At 39.3% G+C, this 23,874-nt stretch overlaps 1 protein-coding gene across 1 annotated transcript; it reads left to right on the plus strand.

Annotated features, from left to right (window-relative positions):
- Positions 1 to 1,978: 1,978 nt before the first annotated feature.
- Positions 1,979 to 23,147, plus strand: LOC135463869 (sodium/hydrogen exchanger 9B2-like). The gene is made up of 11 exons (XM_064741325.1): positions 1,979 to 2,055; positions 9,538 to 9,941; positions 10,517 to 10,604; positions 11,444 to 11,626; positions 12,041 to 12,216; positions 12,736 to 12,842; positions 13,195 to 13,359; positions 17,747 to 17,855; positions 19,063 to 19,199; positions 19,847 to 19,924; positions 21,142 to 23,147. The coding sequence occupies exons 1-11, from the start codon at positions 2,036 to 2,038 to the stop codon at positions 21,316 to 21,318; spliced, it is 1,644 nt and encodes a 547-aa protein (XP_064597395.1). The 5' UTR covers positions 1,979 to 2,035; the 3' UTR covers positions 21,319 to 23,147.
- The last annotated feature ends 727 nt before the right edge of the window (positions 23,148 to 23,874 follow it).

Consider the following 23,874-nt stretch of genomic DNA (forward strand, 5'->3'; position numbering starts at 1 on the left):
GATATCGATAGACTTTTAAATTCTCGGGCTTTCATGAATTAGTCGTTTTCAATTGCTATAGGTTGATTATTAAAAATGGCACTTTTTCCCCCAATTTGCATGTCATTCTATGCCTGTAAAGAAATAGGTCACACTGCGTTGGTCGAGAGGTTAAAGCGTTCTTGTCATGAGCCGGGTCACCACACTGCTTGCCCATTGCCTTTATAGGTGACACATGCGCAATCGATGCAATCAAGTTTAAAATTTTCTGCTCTAGGAATGTCTGTACTGTTATTTTACACCTAGTTAAAATTAATTAGAGTATTGTCTGTAGGACAGACCTGAAAATATCTTACCCAGGGTTCCTATCCACTCCAGTAGAATACTATGACAAGATGATAACTCTGTGACTTTACTTCTAGCATAAACTGTAAAAAAATGGTTAAAGTTTTTATGATGTAGAAAATAGTGCAAGCAACTCATGGTGGCAATATAGAGTATCACGTGGATTTTGAATAGATTAATGTTTCGAGTTGACATTTACAAACTTAATACAATCAACAGTAATGAAAATAAAGCATACTTAACGAAACATCTGGTGTCTCCATCGTACCGTTGCAGTGAGGCAGCACTATAAACTTTTGTGTTACAGCAATAGTAGCGGCCTGTATACTACAAAACTCAAATGCTCTGGTAAGCGAACCCAAGAAAACAAGTCAGTGCAAAACTGTATTTATATATAATTATATATCTATTTAGTTGATTTGTGTTTTATGACGTACTCAAAAATATTTCACTTATACGACGGCGGCCAGCATTATGGTTGAAGGAAACTGGGCAGTGCTGCAAAACTGTACATATCAGCATTAACTTTGTGGCAAATCTACTCTACGCATAGGCCTATATTAATATATCGCACTTCTTATCCCGTATATTTGACATGCGCATAAAGTCTTCAACTCTGCACAAACAAATAAAGGATTTAGGCAAATCCAGTATTACCCCTCACCTCACCATTTCCCTTAATACTCTTTATTCACTGCGGTGCTGTGACGTATGTGAAGACGGTATACAGGTGAACTGTGTTCGAACTTGTGCGGTTATCTACAGCCCTTTGACGCAGTTTACGGGCCGCTGCACCCTAGGCTGTAGAACACCTGGGCAGCAGCACACTGCAGTACAACAACTGAGCGTCTGCAGCGAAATCACGAACAGCAACGTCTCCGCACGTGACAGCAGGCTTAATCTGGGAGATGTGTCGTTCGAAATGATGTCAAGTGTCATTTTTTCCCGCGTTTGTCCTTTTTTTGTTCATTCTGTAAATTTTTCCTTCTCTTTGGGTTTATCTTGAAACACAGTTTGGATTGTTTTTTTAATGAAAAATTTGAACTGCGGATCGAGTAAGAACTGTATGGAATCAAGTAGGGCTTATCTATGTATAAGGGCATATACATGGCACAGACCGTTTTGCGTTGGATAGATCGGGATAAACGGGTGCGAGAGTACTGTAGAAAACCGTAGAATAAATGTAAGGGCAGTGACCAAGGTTGACTTGTAATTTTAGATAAAAAAATGGTGCCAAATCAAATCTCCCCCTCCCGATATTTTCCTGTAACCTGACACCTCCTAAAGGAAGTGCAAATATCGTTCGATGATACGCCCGACTGGTGGAGAATGCCTTTTTCACCTCTGGACAATGCATCGGCCACTGTGTCCTAAACCACTAGGACTTAAGAAGAAGAAGAAAAAATAAAACCGCGCAGTTCTTCTTCTTGAGGGTTTTTAACCACAAAACCTCTATTCAGTTTATTAGTGATATAGGCATGCGATTTACTTATGAGCGGAGCATGCGCAGTGATGACGGGAGGTCCATCAAATCAGCGTTTACAAGTGTGTCTTTCTTTTGTCAGTAAATAAACGAAAGGTGATTTTGAGGAAAAATTAAAAAAAGACATGCACGCCGGCCCCAAAATCTCCCATGTGTGAGCCGAGAGGTGTACCTCGTGTGTAGTTCATCTAGATAAGACACAGTCACTTTAAAAGATTCATTGTGAAGATGGGACTGTCCGGTAACAGGTAAAATTGTCTTACTTTCATTAATGATATTACATAGGATTAATTATCACAGAAGATGTTACTGTTAAGCCACTTCAGTAACTGACTGGGGTTTATGTGTTGGAGAGGCGGGTGGGGGTGGGGGTTGGGGGTGGCAAGCTGTGCGAGATGTCCTTTCATTGAGGCTATACTCGGGATTTTTGGCATAAATTGGAGAAATGCGCGTTAATGAAATAAAATTTGCTGTGGGTACCGATTAAGAATAGACCAAAAGAATGTCTGTCCACAAATGTCAGACTTTTACCTGTATTATTTATGATGTCAAAGTTACAAACTTAATTAGCGAGTTTGAACGATAACACGTGTACACACCATGCTAATATTGGAACGTAAATATTTGGGCGGTTCTTAAATAATAGTAACAAAATTGGATTAGCGGTGATCGACTTTTTGTCAGATTTCTCCGTACAGCCTCTTTAAATGGATACAAAGTACCGTAAAACTATAATGTATTTCATTGTGCTTTGAGTTCTGTAACTACATGAAATGTATGTTAAAGATGGTCTGTAACTTTTACTCAACGTAATGTACACGTAGCTGGGAGGTTGTTCTAATATTCTTGGAAATGTTCTAATGGAATTATACACATGCATATTTTGGAGTGGGGAGGGGATCCTTAATCGCCTAGCGGTTAGCGTGCTTACGCGTCAAAATGACCCAGGCGCTTCTCACCTATGCGATCGCTATGGGTTCAAGCCCACCTGGCGCCGGAAGATCATGCAGTATACCTGACGATGGTCGTGAGTTTCCCCAAGGCTCTATATCCGTTACATGATTGTGTGAATTTAGTGAAATTCATCGTGAAACTATCCTAATCATAATGCTTCTTATAGTTTAGCTTTGTTGAGTACAGCAGCAATCCGATAACTACATGAATTCTTGAAGTTTTACCAAACCTTTTGACGAATTAAGTATATATGATTTATATTTCCAAATATCTGGGGCTGGTTTTTTGAAGCTCACTTAGCTAAGTAAGCCCTTAACTATCATGGTAACGTATGTTGTAGAGATATAAAGTGCACTTAGCCAAGGACAACTTAAAACTAATTAAACTTCATTAAGATATACTTCATACCGATGTTCCACTGAATCCACGCAAAAATTCACAGACATACATTACAGAGATGTCGTTTAAAGTCGTGAATAGATACAACAGAACGTTAGAATTTCAAATGTAAGTTTTCAGGTTTCGTGGTCGCTGTAAAAACCCAAATGTTGTGTGTGATTAAACAGGTCAACTGAAGTACATTTTACAGTTGACAGGCAAGGTACCAGTGTCATGGCAATTCATAGGGCTAAGGATTAGGTGGTAAATTATCTCATGTCAGGTTTCACGGTGGTGAGAAATTCCCAGGGCTTGTCCAGATGCTGGTTTGGATGTAACTGTGTAATGAGAGCATGAGCTGTTCATCCAAGGCATTGTCGAATTACGTTGCCAGCCAACAGGGGCTAGTTTGCTGACAGAAAATGTAATTGGGTTTCACTAGCGGTGGAATATAAAGCAAAGTCATTTTGGTACCGGAGCAAAAACTGGCAGTACATTATGTTTGCGTGTGGCAAAAAAGAAATTGATTTGTAAACTTCCAGTCTAAGTGAGCTGGATAAAATTCCTCGGTGGGTAGAACTATTTGTGTTTCAATGTGTCATACAGAAAAAAGTTACAAAAATGATCTCGCAGTTTAAAGGGATAAAGAATCGACGCTAATTGGTTGACAGTCAAGATAGGGTTTCCTGGGTTAAATCTTGCAGCCTTGGTCAGCCTTGAATTAATACACCATACCTAAAATTCAGCTTAGGCAAGGTATAGCCTGTATGTATGTATGTATGTATGTATGTATGTATGTATGTATGTATGTATGTATGTATGTATGTATGTATGTATGTATGTATGTATGTATGTATGTATGTGTGTATGTATGTATGTATGTATGCTTGGGGTTTAATGTCGTATTTAACAATTTTACAGTCATATGGCGACGGAGACTCATTAGGTGTGTGTAAATACTGTGTCTTCTTGTGGCAGAGTTCATACCGCCAAAATGCTGTCGTTACAGAAGTAGTCGGAGACACCAGACAAGACACCCAAACTGACACCAGGCCAACCAATCTTTTTTCCATGCTCAAACCTCTCAGTGCTGAGCCCTAAGCGAGGCAACAACAAATGGCAGTTAATGCAGTTATAGGCTAAAACTAGCGTCTTTCAGTTGAACAACGTACCAATACCTGGTCTTGCCTATGTAATAGGATAACTTTCCCGCGTAATGTCGGCTCGTGAAGTTCAAATTTAATTTATCATTGTTATCTTGCAATAAATGTGCAAAAGCATTTCTAGCATGCCTCAAAAAAAAAAAATCATCGCGACGGCAAGACTAACAACAGACCACACAGTTCAGGCCTAAGCGACGAGAGTGATGGAAGAGATGGGAAACATTTCTCGCTTTAGTGATACACAAGCCAAAGTTCGAATCCAGAAATTGTACGCGATGTCGTCAAATGGTAATAAGGGAGTTTCGAGCTAGAACTCTTTATTGTTAAAGGTACGAAAAGCCCCACTGTACCACGGGAACTGTAAGAATTGTTATAATTAAAGACGTACCGCATATACAGAGTAAAACCAGAGCAGCGACGACAATGTGATAGACGAACAGCATAGAGAGTAAAACCAGAGCAGCGACGACAGTGTGACAGCTGGCAATTGGTCACACGTGGCCGATGAATTGCGGCCACATGTCAGTTTACTTCAGTCAGGATTTTGTTCGAACTGTTCACGTAAATATATACATAGTAACCCTTTACACGTGCCTCACCACCATGTCTTAAGCAGAATTAGATAAACAAAAATGATAATAAGCATGCAAAAATGGTCAAAGAATGATAGACAAACAGTTTGATTACGGTTTATGTAATTTGAGCAACTAAAATGTTTCACAAAAAGTTATTTAGAGTAGACGAACGATGATAATTGAGGAGCTGAACACTTGTGAAGTTAAGGAGTTCTTTAAGGAAAATGTGTCATTTGTGCCTCCAGAACACAGCGACAAGTGGTTGGTAAATTAATGTCAGTAAAACTTTTACTGACTAAAAGTTGTCTAACGTTTTTGACAAGTCGCCTGATGCAGTAGGCCATTTTTACCTTTAGCGACAAAAGAGTTCGACCTCAACTCTCTTTCCGTCCAATTGTCGTGGTAAATACATATAGTTGTGCATTTGTAATCTTGTCAAATCATTATGCACATTGTGTAAATAACATTATTTTAAGAAGTAAAGATAACCATTTAAAGTTGGTGTTTCGTAACGCAGATTATTTCACACAATGAAATATTGACACATATGACGACGTTACGTTTTATGGGTAGATAAACTAGGTAGATCTAGGAAAAACATGTAACCGGTGTTGAGCTACGTGACAAACTTACTCTTTCCATGTAAAAGCATTGTTCCCAAACAGAAGTTACTTCACATACGTATGTACATGTATGTAATTATAAGTAAAAGTTTAAACGATAGTTGTGACGTCATACTATCATCAAACTGTAGTTTCGTTTTAAGGGAACTATAGATCGTGTACATTCCTATCTGAAAAGTACAGATGTTACATAAAGTTACATAAAGGAGGTATATAGATATATAGTCCAAATTCACTGCATAGAATAGGACAATTTATGTGAAATGTTTACTCCACTTCATCTGAGTAGTGTAGAAAGGTACATGAATATTGTTAGTGACTACCCTTTAAAACGGAGAAAGCACTCGTTACAGTGCTTTCCTGAAAGAAAAATCAACTCGGCGCTATCATGCGTGGTCAATTCTTTTTAGGAGAGTACTCTTACTCGTACTTTCTCCTTTACAGAAGCTACTATACATAAGGATGTACACGTATATACTTCAGGGAAATTTTATTAATTCTAATAATTATTTCCAGGATATGTTGATTTATAAATGTACACTCAAAAATTAATCTGTTAATTTTGACAGGCAGACTGTTGTCTAAGTGATGCTGGAATGCATTTTGCTATTGTAACAGATTATTCTATTAATTCAACCGAAGATTCTGTTAAACTAGCAGGATATTATGTTGAATATAACACGATATTATGTTATCATAAAGGAATAAATTCTAACATCACCCATACATAACAGCATACTTTCTATTAAAATTAACAGATTAATTTTTTGAGTGTAAGATTTCACACAGATCCATACTAGTTCACGACATCTTGTTGTAACATTAAGTAAAATGAAGGCGAATCTTGATATAAAAAGCAACAAATTTTTTCCAAACCTTGCTGAGAAAAATATCTGTTTATCTCGTCGTGTTTACTCAAAACTTGAAGCGTTCAAATTCTTTGGATTCCACGGAATAAAGGGGCGTTAAAAGTGACCAGATATAAATATATATATCCACAAATAGGCGTTTCGATTCTGTATTTAGAAACACTTGATGTTATACTGTTATACTGCACGTGAACATCAGGCAATAATTTATCACGTGTGTTCACACTGGATGAATAGTTGGTAACAAAAGGATTTCATTATTAAAGATGGCCGACTCGATGCAGCAACCTACTTACGTGGGAAACAGCGTTCACTCATTGTACGCAAATAAATAAATAAATAAATAGATAAATAAATAAATATTTCAGTGTATAAGTTGCCTAGGGTTTCTCATTTCAGCTGATTTCGTTAGAATTAAGTGCAAACCAACGTACACTAAAAAAATAATCTGTTAAGTCTGTTGTCTGGGTGATGCTAGAACGTATTCTGTTATTATAACAATATTCTGCCATACTAAACGTAACATCCTGTTAGTCTAATAGAATCACTATGTGGAATTAATAGAATAGGAGTGTTATATTTAACAGAACAATCTGCTGAAATAACAGAATACTTTCAGAATACTAGCATCACTCAGATAACAGACTTTCTGTTTAAATCAACAGGTTAATTTTTTTGTGTACATCAAGAAAAAAGCCCATTTCTAAAGCAAGTAGCTTGTTTAGACATTTCATAAAACTCACGCAGTCACATGATCAGAGCATAAGTCTTATGTAGAACAGAGAAACATTTACTTTCCTTGCTTTTCATACATTTTTCTAGCAAATTCATGTGGAACCTACTATTACTGGGGAGTGCATGTATTACAGGCTCGTGATTAACAACAACAAAAAATAAACTATGTCTGGCCCATGTGTAAAACATCGTTTCTGTACTCTTTGTCAGTTTTGTTGAATTTGGAGGTGGGTCGTAGCGAAGTGGTCAAGATGAATATCTTTAAATTGCTAGACAGGCTTACGTGTGTGCCAAAACGAGGTACATTTGTATGTCACATAGGGGACTTGTCAAGATTCGGTGGCTTCTTCATTTTCACTCACCCCCCCCCCTCCATCTCCCCCACATTCATGGAACTGACCTTTGTGATCTGTACATCCCTTTCAGTGCATCTCCAGATTTTTAGCGGGTTTATCTTTGTCTCTTTTTTTTCAGAATAATATATTACTATCATGCGATGAAAGTACTTTTCCCATAGATAAACTTTTCACATTATTATCACAAAAGCTTAAAGTAGATGCGGCCAAAGCCGCTCTACATAATCTATGCTCACTATGAACAGGCCAGGCCCTAATGCCAAGGACAATACCTTGCCGGCTTTCAATCACAGTGTAGTACCATATTGCCTATTGTCACACTCTCGAACTGACTCGAAAGCCGAAGCACCAAATCTGACCCAGTGAACTTTGGAGCAGGATCACTGACGCGCACGAATACACTCCCGTTGAATGGCTTGTTTTCAATGGCCCTATGGCTTTCTAGTTAAATGATATTTATTGGATAGACGAAAATAATCACAGCCAGTCTTTTTGAGTACGCTCTGATAATCTCAGATAGTACGTATTAAACGATGAATGTACCTATATATAGAGGTGCTAATACAATGTAATAGTTTCTGTTACGGCTCGGTGGAAGTTTACGCCAACCAGCTGAGAAGGCTGCAAAGAGTTGGGATTTAGACATATGCTTTGCTACCCACTCTCCCCATGCTGGGGCGCTAGGTACATGAAACCTGTCCCCGGAGACTAGCTTGTGCACTGACCTTCTGAAGGACAACGGATATTTTTCGATAGGTGTATATAGCACGACATATTCGCTCAAACACCTTAAGCCGTTTTTCAACTGGTACACAATTAGACAACAAGGTTGGCCACAGTGGATTAAGATATTAAGAAGGTTTGCACTTAATCCAATGCAATAATTATATTTTAGCTGTTTATCTAAAAATGCACATTAAGTCAATATCTAGAATACCAATCATGACTTTAATGGTGGGACACAATGTGACAAAAAATTAGTACACATAAAACATATTTGGAACAAAATTTTATAAATCTGCCTATAATTAACAATTATATGCAACTCTGCTCCACAAATTATATCAAATCTTTTCAGAGCTTCTTGTCCCTTTTTGAAAATTTATTTAAAGAAAAAAAATCACTAAAAATCGAAGTAGACATCAGTAAATATTCCTTCCAAAAATTCCTTCCTTCTGGTTGGCAAGAAGAAAAAAAAAAGAAAATATAATGTCAGAGTTCCTAGATACCCTCTATATGGCTGAGAAATGCCTACCATAGTTTTCAAATATTTTAATGTCTTTGAGCACTCCTAAAAATCTGAAAACATAATGCATTTTTATGCACAGTTTTCAGTTGTCTGTATAATAAATCTTACTTCATATTTTAGGGTTTCTTTACTTTAATTGTTGTATAATACTCAAGAATATTGATACATATATATTTATACTCAAGAATACTTCACTTGACCTCACAACGACCACACTGGTGAGGGTCTCCTGAGCCATTGCGGTGTGCTATTAGGCCTCAGATCCCTATTAATTTTCCATAAGCGACAATGTTAACATTTAGTGCCGTAACTCAGTCCCAAACATTTCGTGGCCAATGAGCTTTGGTGAATACCTGGGCCAGCCCGTGAGAAAGCAGCTATAACAATCTTTAGACATCTAGGATGACCTTCAAAACCTGGACCTTTCTGTGCCAGCTACTGGAAAAGGTACCTAACAACGTCATTGGGGCGTCTCTCGCATCCTCATCACAACCTGTCTGCTTGCGTTCTCTCGCCCCGAATTTCAAAGTGTCGTCATTCAAACACATATCTGCACAAAGTTGAAACAATTCTCATCATTTTGGTACCAAGCATGCACCGGTACATCATAAACTGCAGGCTGACTCTACACCCTAAAATACGCAGAATTACATCGAAAGTGCTAACAGAGTACTGATTCCATCACCTTAACCTTAACCCACTTCAGAAATAGGACCACTGGGTTAGAAAAGGATCTGACAAGTAAATGATATTCTAACTTCCATATTGATCATTGGGACTGGACTTAAACTTTCATGTAATATGTTGTTCCTTTCTCTTTCTAATTAGCAATGGCAAGGACGAGTCCACTGAGCCACACGCACAGTTCCTTCCCTTGAGTAAGCCGCACGACGCTACCAACATGTCCAGCGGCAATACCTCCCAGCGATGTTCCGGACTCCGGACATTGCTCCGGAAGATGGCCAAACCTTGCTGGATAGACTACCACAAAATGCCGCCTAATCCCAGCCGGATGGAGAGGGTGCGGTATTCCTTGATGTGCCCCCCGCATGGGCCCGTGTCCCGGTTCCTAACACTCGTCCTGGCGGTGCTGCTAATCTGGGGAGCCATTTGGTCCATCACTCTGAAACAGGCTCTCCCCGGAGGAAACTTTTTCGGCATTCTGCTACTGGTGGTATTATGTATGGTCGGAGGGGAATTGGTCGGGAAAATACGGCTTCCGCCTCTGTTAGGTAAATATTGTGTCATGGCTGTCTTTACTGGTTTCATCTATGGCAGGAATGTTGTCGTTATGGTTGCGTGGAAAGATGTTCTTGATATTGGTGCGCATTTTTAAAAGAAAAAAATACATATGCTTAGCAGTTTAAGATTGCTCATCGGTCATTTCTTCTGTAAATGTGCACACGAACTACATATTATTAAAAAAAGAGCGTGCTTTATAAATCCATCACAATATTTAAGCTCACGACGACTAGGAAAGTCGAGAGTTCTAAATTCCGACCGGATGTTGGAAACATGCGGCATTCACGAGAAAAATGAATACAGAAAATGCTGCATCGGCCTTTATCTGAAGCTATATATTCAAAGAAAAATCAGATATTTGGATCGATACTTATCATGGTCCTCCTAGGATTTTAGGACCAGTTTCTGGGTTCCATACCTTTGTCTTGAAACTATATCCAGGCACCTATCAATTTAGGTGTATACGTATAATATTGCCCCGGAGAAAAACTACATTTTTTTTCTCAAACTTATACATGTCAGTAATTGCATTTTTATAGATGATACTGTTTCTTACTTATGACAGGTATGCTTCTTGTCGGCTGTCTCCTCAGAAACGTTCCCGTGGTGAACTATGGAAAGGACATCGACAGGTACTGGGCCTCGGGGCTAAGGTACGTCGTGTGAAGGTGTAATTGTTATAGGCCATTGGGGATCAGGTTTATGTATGTTCGTACTGCAGATTTGCCATAATAATATGAAGTAGTGCCATAAGGTCAAATTCAGATAAAGGGAATCACTATTAAAAAATCATCAATCAGAACAAATAAAACGATGTGAAATAATAAAGAAAAACAATAAAAAAAAATAAAATAAAAATAAAGAAAATACTGTCGATAAAATAACTGTATAGTTCTCACGCAAATATGACATATTTATCCAAGAGAGCTGTATTGTTTCTGTTCATATGGGATCTCAATCCGGTACATGATCGTCGTAAACTGTAACGGGCAGTCACCTCATCTTGTGCCATTGTTCATGGTTGGTCATGATTGACATGCATTGCTGGTTATTAGATATATTTAATGGGTGTTTTACGGCGTACTCAACAATATTTAACTTATACGAAAGCGATCAGCATTATGGTGGGAGGAAACTGGGTACAGATCCCAGATAGCTGGCAGACTTTCACGACAGCATACGAAGCCATCATGAGCTGGACTTGAACACACGGCGACTCCATTGGTGAGAGGCGCCTGAGTCATTGGGTTACCCTCGTGAGTTAAAAATTAGTCCTAGGAGATTAAGTGGATGAGTTCCCATACTGGCGGTCCCACATTTGCGTTTTTCAATAAACGTCAGCATTGTAGTTGCTTAAAATAGCGACAGTATGCTGCTAATATTTCATGAAATATAAGCTATAGCTTAGCAACGTAGCATGTAAATGCAGTTCATTTATAATAATGAATGTAAGTTCTAGTTGTTAAATTCATAATTTGCTTTCATTTTGCAGGACGATAGCTCTCTGTGTAATTTTAATCCGTGCCGGACTCGGGCTCGATCCGAAAGCTCTGAAAAAGACGTTTGGCATCGCATTCCGGTTGGCTGCCATACCGGGATGGGTTGAATGTGGTATTGACGGAATTGTCGCCCATTATCTGCTCGGTTTGCCTTGGTTGTGGGCCTTTGTTCTCGGGTGCGTGCATAAACTGATTGTCCAAACTTCTGAGAAATTCTGCACAAATTAAATGAAAAAAAAATTGTTTGTTAATTGTAATCAATGACTAGAATTATTGACTCATACCAGTAATGATATTGTGTTACTTTTCATGTGGATATAAGAATTGTACCCCTTGGAAGGCAAACTAGGCATGCATTTCGATGAGGTATGGCAATGTAGAGTAGCCCTTAAATTTTTCTAGATTTTTTTTTTTTTGGAAAAATCTAACATTTTCTGACGAGATTAAAAGCGGCAGACGAATTGGTGAGAGCTGGATTTAACTCTGCGACCGATGGACATCTACAAGACTTAAATGAGCCAACAATGGCTGCCGCTTACACACTGTGAAATAGGTCCTAGCAATTGTAATACAGTTAATTCAACTTCCAGGTTCGTCATGTCAGCCGTGTCGCCTGCTGTTGTGGTACCCAGTATGATAGGGCTGCAGGAGAAAGGCCTAGGGGTCGGGGAGGGAATCCCCACTCTGTTGATCGCGGGAGCGTCTCTGAATGACGTAGTGGCCATTAGCGGCTTTGGCATTACCTTGGGAATTGCATTCTCTAAAGGTAGGTAAAACGGCTGCATCCATATGTGTCTTGGTTGTAGATCCACGAATCAAAATCACTTGTGGGAAAGTATTGCAGTTACTGGCCAAAAGCCAGTGGTTTGTTTCACCGATAAAACTGGGCCCCTTTTGATCGTTAAGACAACGAGTGAACTAACTAGCAAAGGAATAAAATTACATAAATATTTTATACCTTTGATGAAGCCAACTTGTTTAATGCCAGTATATCTCGGCGGATGCTGGAGTAAACCACCGACCTTCAGCATGTATCTGACAAACATCCTGGCTTAAAAATGCTGGAACAGCGAGAGCTGGACTTGAACACTGGACCTTACTGGTCCACAACAATTGCTTTTACCCTCTGAGCCACTGAGATTTCCGAATGAGACATTAATTCACTCATAGTTGGCGGCATTATTTTTGAGGACGTTCCATCAGACTATGGATACAGTGTTTGCTGTTGTTGCTGTGCGTGCTATTCGTAGCATGTTTCATTAGTTTCATATCATTATGTTCCCAGCTGATTTGGTGTACACTATTCTTCATGGCCCCCTGGAAGCTATCATCGGAATTGCCTGGGGAGTCATCTTTGGGGTGGTATTGTGGTATATTCCTGCTAAAAAGCACGTGAGTTGAAATTATAAACGTTGTGGCCCATTCTCTGTATGAAAAGCGGAAGATTGTTCGGACGTTTCCGTACCGGAGTAGAACGGAAACACCCGAGCGACAAGCTGATCGAGTGAAGAAACAAATTAGTTAAAATAATTAATCAATCTTTTGTTGCTGGCAAACTTTGGCAAAACGGGCGGACACTAAATCCATATTTAGCATACATGTGGTGTATTTTGCAGAAATCAGTCTGCAATTTTGTGATGCATTTTTTATCGATTATGGCTATGTAAACTATAAATGCCTGTTGAAGCCTTTATAAACAAAAATTATCCGCCTCACAAGACAATGTTTTAAATCTCTTTCGCAGGAATCTAAAGTCATCTTCCGCACTATTTTAATATGTGGTGGAGGTATATTTGCCCTGTTTGGGAGCCGTGCTGCTCATTTCCCCGGTGCAGGCGCACTGGGAACTTTAATAATGGCGTTCGTAGCTGGACTAGGATGGCGGAAGGAAGGTTGGGTAGCCGGAAGCGTACGTATGAGTTTCGTCTTTCAGTATAAGCATTTCAGTATCGTTTTTCCTGTAATATATTAAGTTTGCACTGTACATACATCTTTTTTTTATAAAATATTTTATGCTTTTGCAACATCTTTATCTAATTCAACCACGCCGTCAAAAATCATCTGTAAAGAATTTTGGTTGGTCCCTCAAAGGTCTGTTGCCACCAGTGTCTGATAACTACATTATGGATGCGGCTTAAAGCCATATTCATTGGTTTAGAAGTGTACTGCGGCAGATCGTGGCAGTGGGATTACAATACTTGTCTTTCAGTAATTCGGACATGTTGGTTCAATTCCCTCTTTGGACGGCAAATTTTCACGACTCCATGTGTTTGTAGCAATAAGCAGGATTATTGTTCTTCCCCATACTTTAGTAACGGGAAAACGGTCATCAATCCTTCTACTGGGGAAATCTTTAATTTCCCTGCCCAGGGCTGTGACCCACAGCATGGTTTAAGAGTCTCACGTTTTACTCAGTAACACTAAAAAAATAATCTGTTAAATTTAAGTCTATTGCATGGTATTATGCTATTGCAGCAGATTATTAGGTTAAATACAGCGCACAAATTCTATTAATTCAACAGAATGGTTTTAATTTGAAGTCCAGCTCATCCTGCCTTCTTCCCCGGCAGAACGTGGGAAGATTTCTTAGCAACCTGTAGGTGGGTTTGCTCCAGGCTCTGCCTGGTTTCCTCATACCATAATGCTGACTGCTGTCGTATTAGTGAAATATTCTTGAGTACGGCGTAAAACACCAATAAATAAATAAATAAATAAATAAATAAATAAATAAATCTTGTTTTAGACTAACAGGATATTTTGTTGACTATGACACAGCATTGTAATAACATAACACGTTCTGGCATTTTTCAGAAAAAAGACATTCTGTTACATTTAACAGATTATTTTTTGAATTAACATATTCTGCCGGGTCCGTGTTGTTGCGTTTCAATTATTGTATTTGTCTTATGTGCTTTTGTTTCTTATGATGTCTTCTCCTCAAGTATACAGGGAGGTATGAGTTGCGACACCATTCAATCACTTTAATCCTGTTCGATATTAACGTGCCGAGCGAAGCTTGTTAAATGAATAAACCAATCAGGATTCTCTCCCCTGAACTCGGAGAGTTTCATAACATTTCCTCAAGTCGGGTTGTTATTCAGTATGACTTGTACATGAGAGTCGAGATTCCTTTACGAAGTGAAAGTTCTTCAATAACAGACTGTCAGTGAATCAGATAATGGATATTTATTATGACGATAGATAAACCAGCAGTTGACACAAGTACTAAACAGTTGAGTGTCATATGGGACAGAGTTCCAGTTAAACACAATACATGGCACAGAAAGTCTCATTTGACTCTTGTCTTAAATTATGGTACCAAAGTTCAGGTTATTTATTCTGGTATATAGTCTCTGTGGTCCACTTTTGATATCTCAGATAATTTCCACTTGCACGACACTGGACCTGGATTCTCAGGTTTCGTGAGACTGGAGAGTCCCAGATTTTTGACACTGTATTCCCGGTTTCCTGGGACTGGTTCCCACGAAGTGTCAATTATCTCTGAATTCTCAAACTGGATCACAAATCACTATTCTAGACACTGGCAGTGTTTCCCAATTCACTGTACAAGAATTTTCCCACTCTTAATAAAATATCTACTTACTGAGGATGCTTACCAGCAGTTTGGTGTCTCCTCCTGGCAGATTTCAAGGCTATCTACAGACGCGGAGCAATGAACCAAATCAGGAGACTGATTGGTCAGAAGAGCAATTTTTGACAGTTTGTAAATACAGATGACACGTTGAAGTCATCACGATCGCAACCAAGAACTCCAAAATAATGGCTTTGCTTTGAAGTCAAAATGTAAATGTCAGTGTCTGAAAAGTTCATATTTTTATCCATATTACTCAAAAAGTATAATCAATTTCCATAGAAGAAAATTAAATGATAAATTGCTATTCAAACAGTGGTGGGAAAATCCTGGTCTGATTTCTATAAGCCTGTAGGTGCGGGTTATGCAGATTTATTTATTTATTTATTTGATTGGTGTTTTACGCCGTACTCAAGAATATTTCACTTATACGACGGCGGTCAGCATTATGGTGGGTGGAAACCGGGCACAGCCCGGGGGGAAACCCACGACCATCCGCAGGTTGCTGACAGACCTTCCCACGTACGGCCGGAGAGGACACCCTAACCACCATAAATGTACAAAAATGGCGGCAACACAAACTTCTGATCTCGATGTTAAACTGAGGACAATAAATGTCATTTTTCTTTGTTAAACAAAAACAAAAATAGAGGGTAAAGGATTTCCAGATAAGATCATGACATAAAATATCGTAATTTCTACACTGTTGCCCAAAATGATGGAATAAAATAAATTCAGGTTACACTTCTGGAAAATACTAGTATTTGGTCCTCCCTGCAATACACTTGGCTCTTCCTCTCTATTATACGAAGGACCCTTAATGTAAATCGAGGCCAAAAATTTAGTTACGTGGAAGGGCTTTCGGTTGAGAGCCATGTAAAGCGACACAATTTAAGTTTCGTTCTTTGTCTCCAGCTGCACCCCTATATAAACAGGCCTTCTGTTTAGGCCATCCCTGATTTCATGGACGCAAATTTTGCCATAGAAGTTCACAGCGTCATGCCTGCTCCTACGCCCCTAGCGATTCGACGGAGGGTGGTTGCCCTAAGACGGGAAGGGTTTTAACAGACCGATATCGCCACTTTTGCAGGGATATCACAAAGTGCGGTCTCTAGGATTCTGAAACGCGTCAGAGAGGTACATCAGTTAGCGCCAGGAAAGTCAACAGGGCGTCCACGTTCGACCACAAGACGACAGGATAGGAGACTGATACACCTGTGTCGAACAAACCGCAGAATGCCAGCCAGCCGTCTCCGTCTCCGTCTCTTGTGGAGGCAACACTATGGGGTTCGTGTTTCATGCCAAACCTTGAATCGACGACTTATTGATTCAGGGCATCGAGCAGGACGGATGGTCACATGTCTGACTGCTCCGTATCGTGTTGCACGACTCCTTTGGGCTAGGCTGCACCTGGCGTTAGAGGTCGGCCATTGGCGTCATGTCTTCACTGACGAAAGTAGATACATCCTTGACCGACAAGATGGACGACAAAGGGTTAGGAGATTGCGTGGCGAGAACCTCCATAATGACTGTGTCCGGGAGTCCCCTCAAGGTGGTGGCGGTTCAGTGATGGTGTGGGGTGGCATTCATCATGGTGGCAAACAGAGCTTTTCGTGACGGAATGAAACGTCAACGCCGCCGTGTATCTGAATATTTTACCGGAACACTGCTTGCCGCATGCAAGACAAGTCTACGGCAACAACTTTCGGCTTCAAGACGACAACGCCAGGCCACACAGGGCCAACGTTGTCAGACAATTTCTTTGGGATGAGGGTGTGGAGCAGCTCCCATGGCCAGCTTGTTCGCCTGACATGAACCCCATCAAACATGCCTGGGATGTCTTTGGCCATACGATCAAGGACCGGGACAATGCACCTCAAACCCTGCAAGATTTGGCACAGGCTCTTAGGGAAGACTGGGACGCTATGCACGTTGACGTCATCAACAACCTCCTTGATAGCATGCCGCGGCGTCTCCTTGCCCTCATTCGTGCCAAAGGTGGTCACATACGTTATTAGAGACTTTTAATCTGTTGCTGAGACTTTATTTGTGCATTCTCATTTGTAAAGTTCATCGATTCATCTGTTTTCATTTGAATCGTATGGTCACATTAAATCTCAACAATTGAAGCTATATCTTCTGGTTTTGTATTCCTTTCACCATTTTGCATTCTCTGGACGTTTGAACATTGCAAATCGTTCCACCTTTAACCGAAGATGGTAAATCTGTCTAGAATTTTCTTGGTAGCCCAAAATCTTGGAGAAAATCTGGTGCAAATTTGGAAAAATCTAGTACAAAATATTTTGTTCCATAATTTTGGGCAACAGTGCACATTATTATCACTACATTGCTGAAAAATACTTATATTCATCCCAAATATGTTGGAACGCCGATACAACAACAACAACAACATCACTCATCCATGAAACAGATAAACGTAAGTTTAAAACTTCCTACGAGAACAAATAAACGGTATACTGGCAAATATTGACTGCATAAACTAGCTTTGCCTCAGATAACGGGCTTAACAAAACTTCCGCGAAAATTCATCAAAACATGAATATATGGAACTCCTCTACGCGGTGCGTTAAATTTATTTATCAAATCCTGCTTCCTTAAATCCCGCTCTAGTACAACCCACAGACAAAATGTTAACGTAACATCTGTAATATGCTTACATGTATATTTATATTTTCTTTTTCAGAACCCCGTGGGAGAAATTCTAGTCAAAGTGTGGCGGGTTTTCCAACCATTGTTATTTGGTCTGATTGGCAATGAAATAGACATCAATAAACTTGACGGGAGTGTAGTTGGTAAGGATGGTATTTTTTTTTTTTAGCATAAAACGACTACGTCCTAGAGAATAAGACCAGAGCAGCGTTGAGAAATGGTCACACTTAACCAATGGAATACGGCCTCATGTCAGTTTACCTCAGTCAAGGTTTTATTCTGTTGATGTAAATGCTTTACTGGTTGCAGATTACACCCCCTAGCATCACTGCTTAAGCACAATTAGGTAAAGAGTGTAAATATCATGTCCCAAGTTTTTGGCCCCATTTTGGGATATTTATGGGGAAATCCTGGAAGTAGTTGTTTATTAGTATCTTGAGGTTGTTGGTTAATACGTGCAATTACGTTATGGTGTATATGCATTTCCTAACGGATTCTTGAACAACATCCTTAGATTCTATTCAGTTATTTATTTATTTATTTGATTGGTGTTGTGCGCCGTACTCAAGAATATTTCACTTATACGACGGCGGCCAGCATTATGGTGGGAGGAAACCGGGCAGAGCTCGGAGGAAACCCACGGCCATCCACAGGTTGCTGACAGACCTTCCCAATTACGGCCGGAGAGGCCGACTCCACAAACTTAAACTGACCAAATACAAATAACCGTGATAACTACAAAAAATAATGAGAAGGATTTGCTGAAGTGCTCATCTGCATGTCAAAAGTGAAATTGGTCATTAGCAAATGTTTTGTAATCTCATCGTTAACAAGGTGATACGACTGTTTTGTATAACGTATAGCTACATGTACAGATTAGGCGTTAAGAATGGTCGTGTGATCTGAGAAAAGAGTCCTCAATGTGTGCTTTGTGATAAGTGGTTTTAGCTTTCGTTATATTCTATGATAGAATTCCCCGTTTATCGCTGGTTTTTAAGGATTCTGGTGTACATTATCATTATGAAACATCTCTTTAATAGTTACTCCGTGTGGTATACTTTGGAATCCTCGCATTTGTTGTTGTTGTACACGCAGTTTTTTAACGGTTCATCTTCCGACGATCTTCTACTATACAATGATGGATTCCTGATAAATGAAAATACTGTACTTACCAGCTTATCTGATCGGATATTTCTCTTTAGCGCTGTGTATAATAGACACTTGACGAAAAAAATGAGGCTGAGAGACTTTTAGAATACAATAACCCAAACGTTTGATTCTCATTTTTATGTATAAAGACTGTCAGCTAAGTCAGTCATTTTTTTTGCTTTTTCCACTACTTTTTCACAGGTCTTGGAATCGCTATGCTGTTTATCGGACTCATTCTCAGAACTATCGTCGCCTTCTTCTCAGCTTTTGGTTACACATTCAACATGAAGGAAAAGTTCTTCATCGCCTTGTCCTGGTTACCCAAGGCAACAGTACAGGTACACCAACAATGTTGTTGGGGGGCTCCGTTGCCGAGAGATTTAACACGCCAGCGCGTCGCAATGACCCACGAACCTAAGTCTAAGTCCAGTTCATGCTGGCTTCTACTGCCGCCGTACATAGGAAGGATTTCCAGCAACGTGCGGATAGTCGTCGGTTAACCTCGGGCTCTGCCTAGTTTCTTCACACCATAATAATGGCCGCCGTCATATAAGTGAAATATTCTTGCGCAAAACACCAGTCCAAAAAAAAAATACATAAATTACTCTGTGACCGTCATAAGCAACAACAAAACATGTTTCAACGACCCGTCTACGCTCAAATTTACATTAAGTCATTAATATATTAAATAAGATCACTTAAAGGGTGGAGGGAACACTCATTTCAACGTTGTTCTTGGACACCAAGCTATTCTGAGGTAAAATTGGACAGGTACAATGTATGAATGTTCTTGGATTTAGGTTGGTATCAAACAAATTGGCCAAGAAAGAAAAGAAATTATTTGTTGGAGCAAAAGTGGGTTAACTGGTTTTGTTCTCACACTGTACTTGTACTTGTGCCAAGAGAGTTCATCACACCCTTAATGCCTTATTTATATTAATGGTCATTTATAGCCAAAATTAGAGCTGCTCGCCTTTCATTTTAGGCTGCCATTGGTCCAGTAGCCTTGGATACCGCGCGAGAAATAGGTGCTGACGAAGAAACTATTCAGACAGCAATGAAGGTGAGATGATGTGGCGTTAATGTCATAAATCTTGTCTTTCAAGGGAGCTCACTCTAGGTGTAATGTAGTTACAGGCGTTTTAGCTATTCCTTTTGTGCGCGTATTTGTATGAGCTGCGCAAGCCTTGAGTGAGTGAGTGCTTGGGGTTTAACGTCGTACTTAGCAATTTTTCAGTCATATGACGTCATATTTAAGGTGCCTCCTTGTTGCGGGACGGATTTCCACCGCTCTTTTATCTAATGCTGCTTCACTGAGACGCATTACCGAAGGCAAGTAAGCCGACCCATCCGAGCCATTATACTGATACGGGTCAACCAGTCGTTGCACTATCCCCTTCATGCGCACGGCTTGAGTAGATGTGTGTAGAGTTTGTGGTATGTATGTATGCTTGGGGTTTAACGTCGTACTTCAAAAAATTCAGTCATATGACAACAAGGAGCCATTAGGTGTCTGTACATATACTGTGTCTTCTTGTGGTAGCGCGAGTCCATGGCGCCTAAGTGCTGCCTCCACCGAAGCGTCATGCTGAACACACCAAACATTACACCTCACCCACCTCACATTATACGGACACCGGGTCAACCAGTCCTGGTTGGCGGTGTCCTCTCAGTGCCGAGCGCCAAGCGAGGCAGCAATAAATATCATTTTTAAAATCTTTTGGTACGGCCCTAGACTTACAGGCGGACGCTCTGACCGTTAGACCACTGAAACAACGAAATGAATCGGTGTTTGAGTAGTGAGACTGAATTAAGTAAGGAAGTTTGTCAAGTATGCCTGGCGAAGATTCCTTACTCAGGGTACTCGGGTGTCACCAAATCCTCACACATAACCATCGCCGAATAATTAAAGGGGATATACCGAAGATTTTTTGACAAAAATCGTTCAGGACAAATCCAATGGATTTTCTGCTATTGTTTCAAAATAGTTCAGCTTCGGTACTAAAGCTACTAATATTTATAAAGCGGGTGGCATTATCACTTTTTCAAACTTTTTACTGTATAAACATAGCACAAGTACGACTGTGATAATCACTGAAAGGCAATAATTTAAGCTATTCTTGGCAAAAACAGAAAAAATTGATTTAACTGGGACATATAGATTTTTTTTTCAGAATTATTCGGCATACCCTCTTTAGGCCATCTCTTGTATGCAATGCTAGCCCTCAGATAAAAAAATAATTACGTGTGTATCAAACTTTTTTTTTATTTCTATTTCAGATTTTGGCCATGGCCGTCCTATCCATAATCATCACGGCTCCTATTGGGGCGGCGGCCATTGCTTTGTCTGCGCCTCGGTTACTTAAAAAAGTTGAACTTGGAGAAGAAATGGTAAAGATGACATCTGCGGATCGGAATGAGAATATGGACGAAAAAACGGGCTCGCTTGAACCTTGAATTTCTGCCTATAGGCTCATCACAAAAAATACATTTACATGACTTGTAAATCATGCCAGCTCATTTGATGGAACCAGATATAGCCGTTTGTTGCCACGATTTCTGAGTTTATTTATACAAGTGTGTGCGTTTAATGTTATTGGGATACTTCCATGCGAACTGGGCTTCAAATACACGATCAAGCAGAAACTGGTCTGAATAGGTTTGTTATGTATATGACATTATATTTTGCTTACTGTATGCTCCATTGTCCTAGCCTGACAATCAGCCTATTCGGTTCAATGGCATATAGACTTTGACAGAATCGTCCAGTGTTTGAGGTGGTAGATTTTGACGCAACCGTAAAATATCGGAAATGGTACGCAACCAAGTGTGTAGAGGGTGTATTTTTACGAAAGTTTTCTGTAACATCACAAGTCGCTCAATAGATTTCTGGTATTCCATATAGACGATTAATATGTATTAGTTGTTCTGGTTCTCGCATCTCGCGAGATTTGACGAAGGTTATTCAGAGTCATTTTAATCTACACTATACTCAAGGAGACGATGCAGATGCCAAAGTGTTTTTATACCCAGGGAACCATTATTTCCATTACGTTTCAAATGCTGTACACTTTTGCCAGAGTTCTTCTATCACTGTGTGGAGTGAACATTAAAGGGGTAGGAATCATATCATAGTTTTAATCAATCCAACTGTTTGCCCTGAAAACGGCCAGCCATGTTCTCATGTTCAACTCCACATCTAAAGGATTCAAAAAATGCTTTTATTTGTTAATATGGAGTTTAGCATATGGCCAAACTAGTCTAATAAATTGCAATTAACATCGCTGCGCTTCTTTTTACCTAACTCCGCTTAAGCCACGGTGGTAGGGGGGTGTGTAAGTCGTTACTGTTTATGTATTTTCATGAACAGTCAGAATAGAACTCTGACCGAGGTAACCTAACAATGGACTGTATTTCAACACTTGCGTGCGACCATTTGCCAGCTATCACACTGTCGTCGCTGCTCAGGTTTTAATCTCTGTGTTGTACGTCTTTAATTATATTATATAAAAATACCAAAAAAAAACATGATTCTCAGCTTTGTTCTTGGGGCGTAAAAGTGGCTTCAACCTACAGTTGTCTAAGGTGCTGACGGCATCCTTGATAGCTGTCAAAACAACTTGATGGAAGAGTCCGAATAGGGCACACTATGCTGGCCCCGCATTCCCAGTATGCTTATTGATGACGTCATTTTCGAAATTTCCCACCATTGACGGAAACTATGCGTAAAATTGAGACTTTATTCAGAAATATTTTTTTTTTGTTTTGTAAAAAAAGTTCCTTCACATTTCTTAAAACCGTGGTTTAAAACTCTTGGTTTTATAAAACCTTTTTATATACCCTTTAAGAGGCTATACCGAAAATTTTGGGCAAAATAATTCATCAGAGCAAATCTAATCGATTGTTTATTATTATTTTCGAATAGCCCAAAGAATTACCTTTCAAAAGTCTCGTCTTTTTAAAATATTTCTAAAACGGGTATGATCATTTTTCAATGTTTAGAATAAATTTAACAGTATGAATAGTGCAGGCAAAACCCTTGTGTTTACTGAATGCCAATAATTTGAGCTGTTTTTTGGTAAAAACAGACAATATGTTTTGATTCTTTACATAATCGTTTTATTCATTGCCTCGAGGCGGATAATAACACTAAAATAAGTGCTTCATTTTAAACACATTTGTATTACAGTTTAGAAACGCGTTCTGTTACTATATTTAATAAACATGTGAAATGTTTAAGTGTTAATGTGGTGAATATTTTCAATAAACACAAGCAGTCCAGTAAACATTATTTTGTGTTTATATTAAGTGTAAAAGGCTATAAACCTGTAAAAGTGTTTACTATAGTAAACATGTGACGTGAAAATATCACATATTTACTTTATAAGTATGTCACATGTTTACTATTGTAAACACTTTTATATGGAACGTTTACATGTAAACATGGAACAGCTGTTGCATTAGCAGAAAATGTGTTCAGATATGAAAGACTTAGGGTGAATAGCTGCGAGAGTAAGTCTGGCTCAATATTACCTTGTTCGTGAATAATGAAGACAGCACGGTTGTAATTTACACGAAAGTATAACCATTTCTAATCACGCGTTTGCGTTGCTAGGCTAGACTACTAGGTCACTCTCTCCACAATCAAAGGTATTTTCCCCCTAATAAGCAGGTTCTTACATTGAGAGAAATGTTTGAGTTAACTGACTCTAAAGTCTGCGTAATTCAATGGAGCTGATTTGACTCAGAAAACTGAGTCATATCACATGATCAGCTGAGACTCATCTGGTTATATTTTTGACTCATTTGGTTGGTCGGAAAACTCACAAGAGTCGTCGATGACTCAGCTAACTTGGTTTTACGACTCAGTGTTCTGAGTCGAATTAGCTCCATTGAAGTACTCAGATTTTTGAGTCAGTTAACCCAAACTTTTCTCTCAGTGTATCAGCTGTTTCAATTTTATAAAAACAAATTAAAGACTCACTACTCCCACAACAACGCTTCCAAAATCGG

This window comes from Liolophura sinensis, chromosome 3 (genome assembly GCF_032854445.1).
Source record: "Liolophura sinensis isolate JHLJ2023 chromosome 3, CUHK_Ljap_v2, whole genome shotgun sequence".
NCBI classification, from domain to species: domain Eukaryota; kingdom Metazoa; phylum Mollusca; class Polyplacophora; order Chitonida; family Chitonidae; genus Liolophura; species Liolophura sinensis.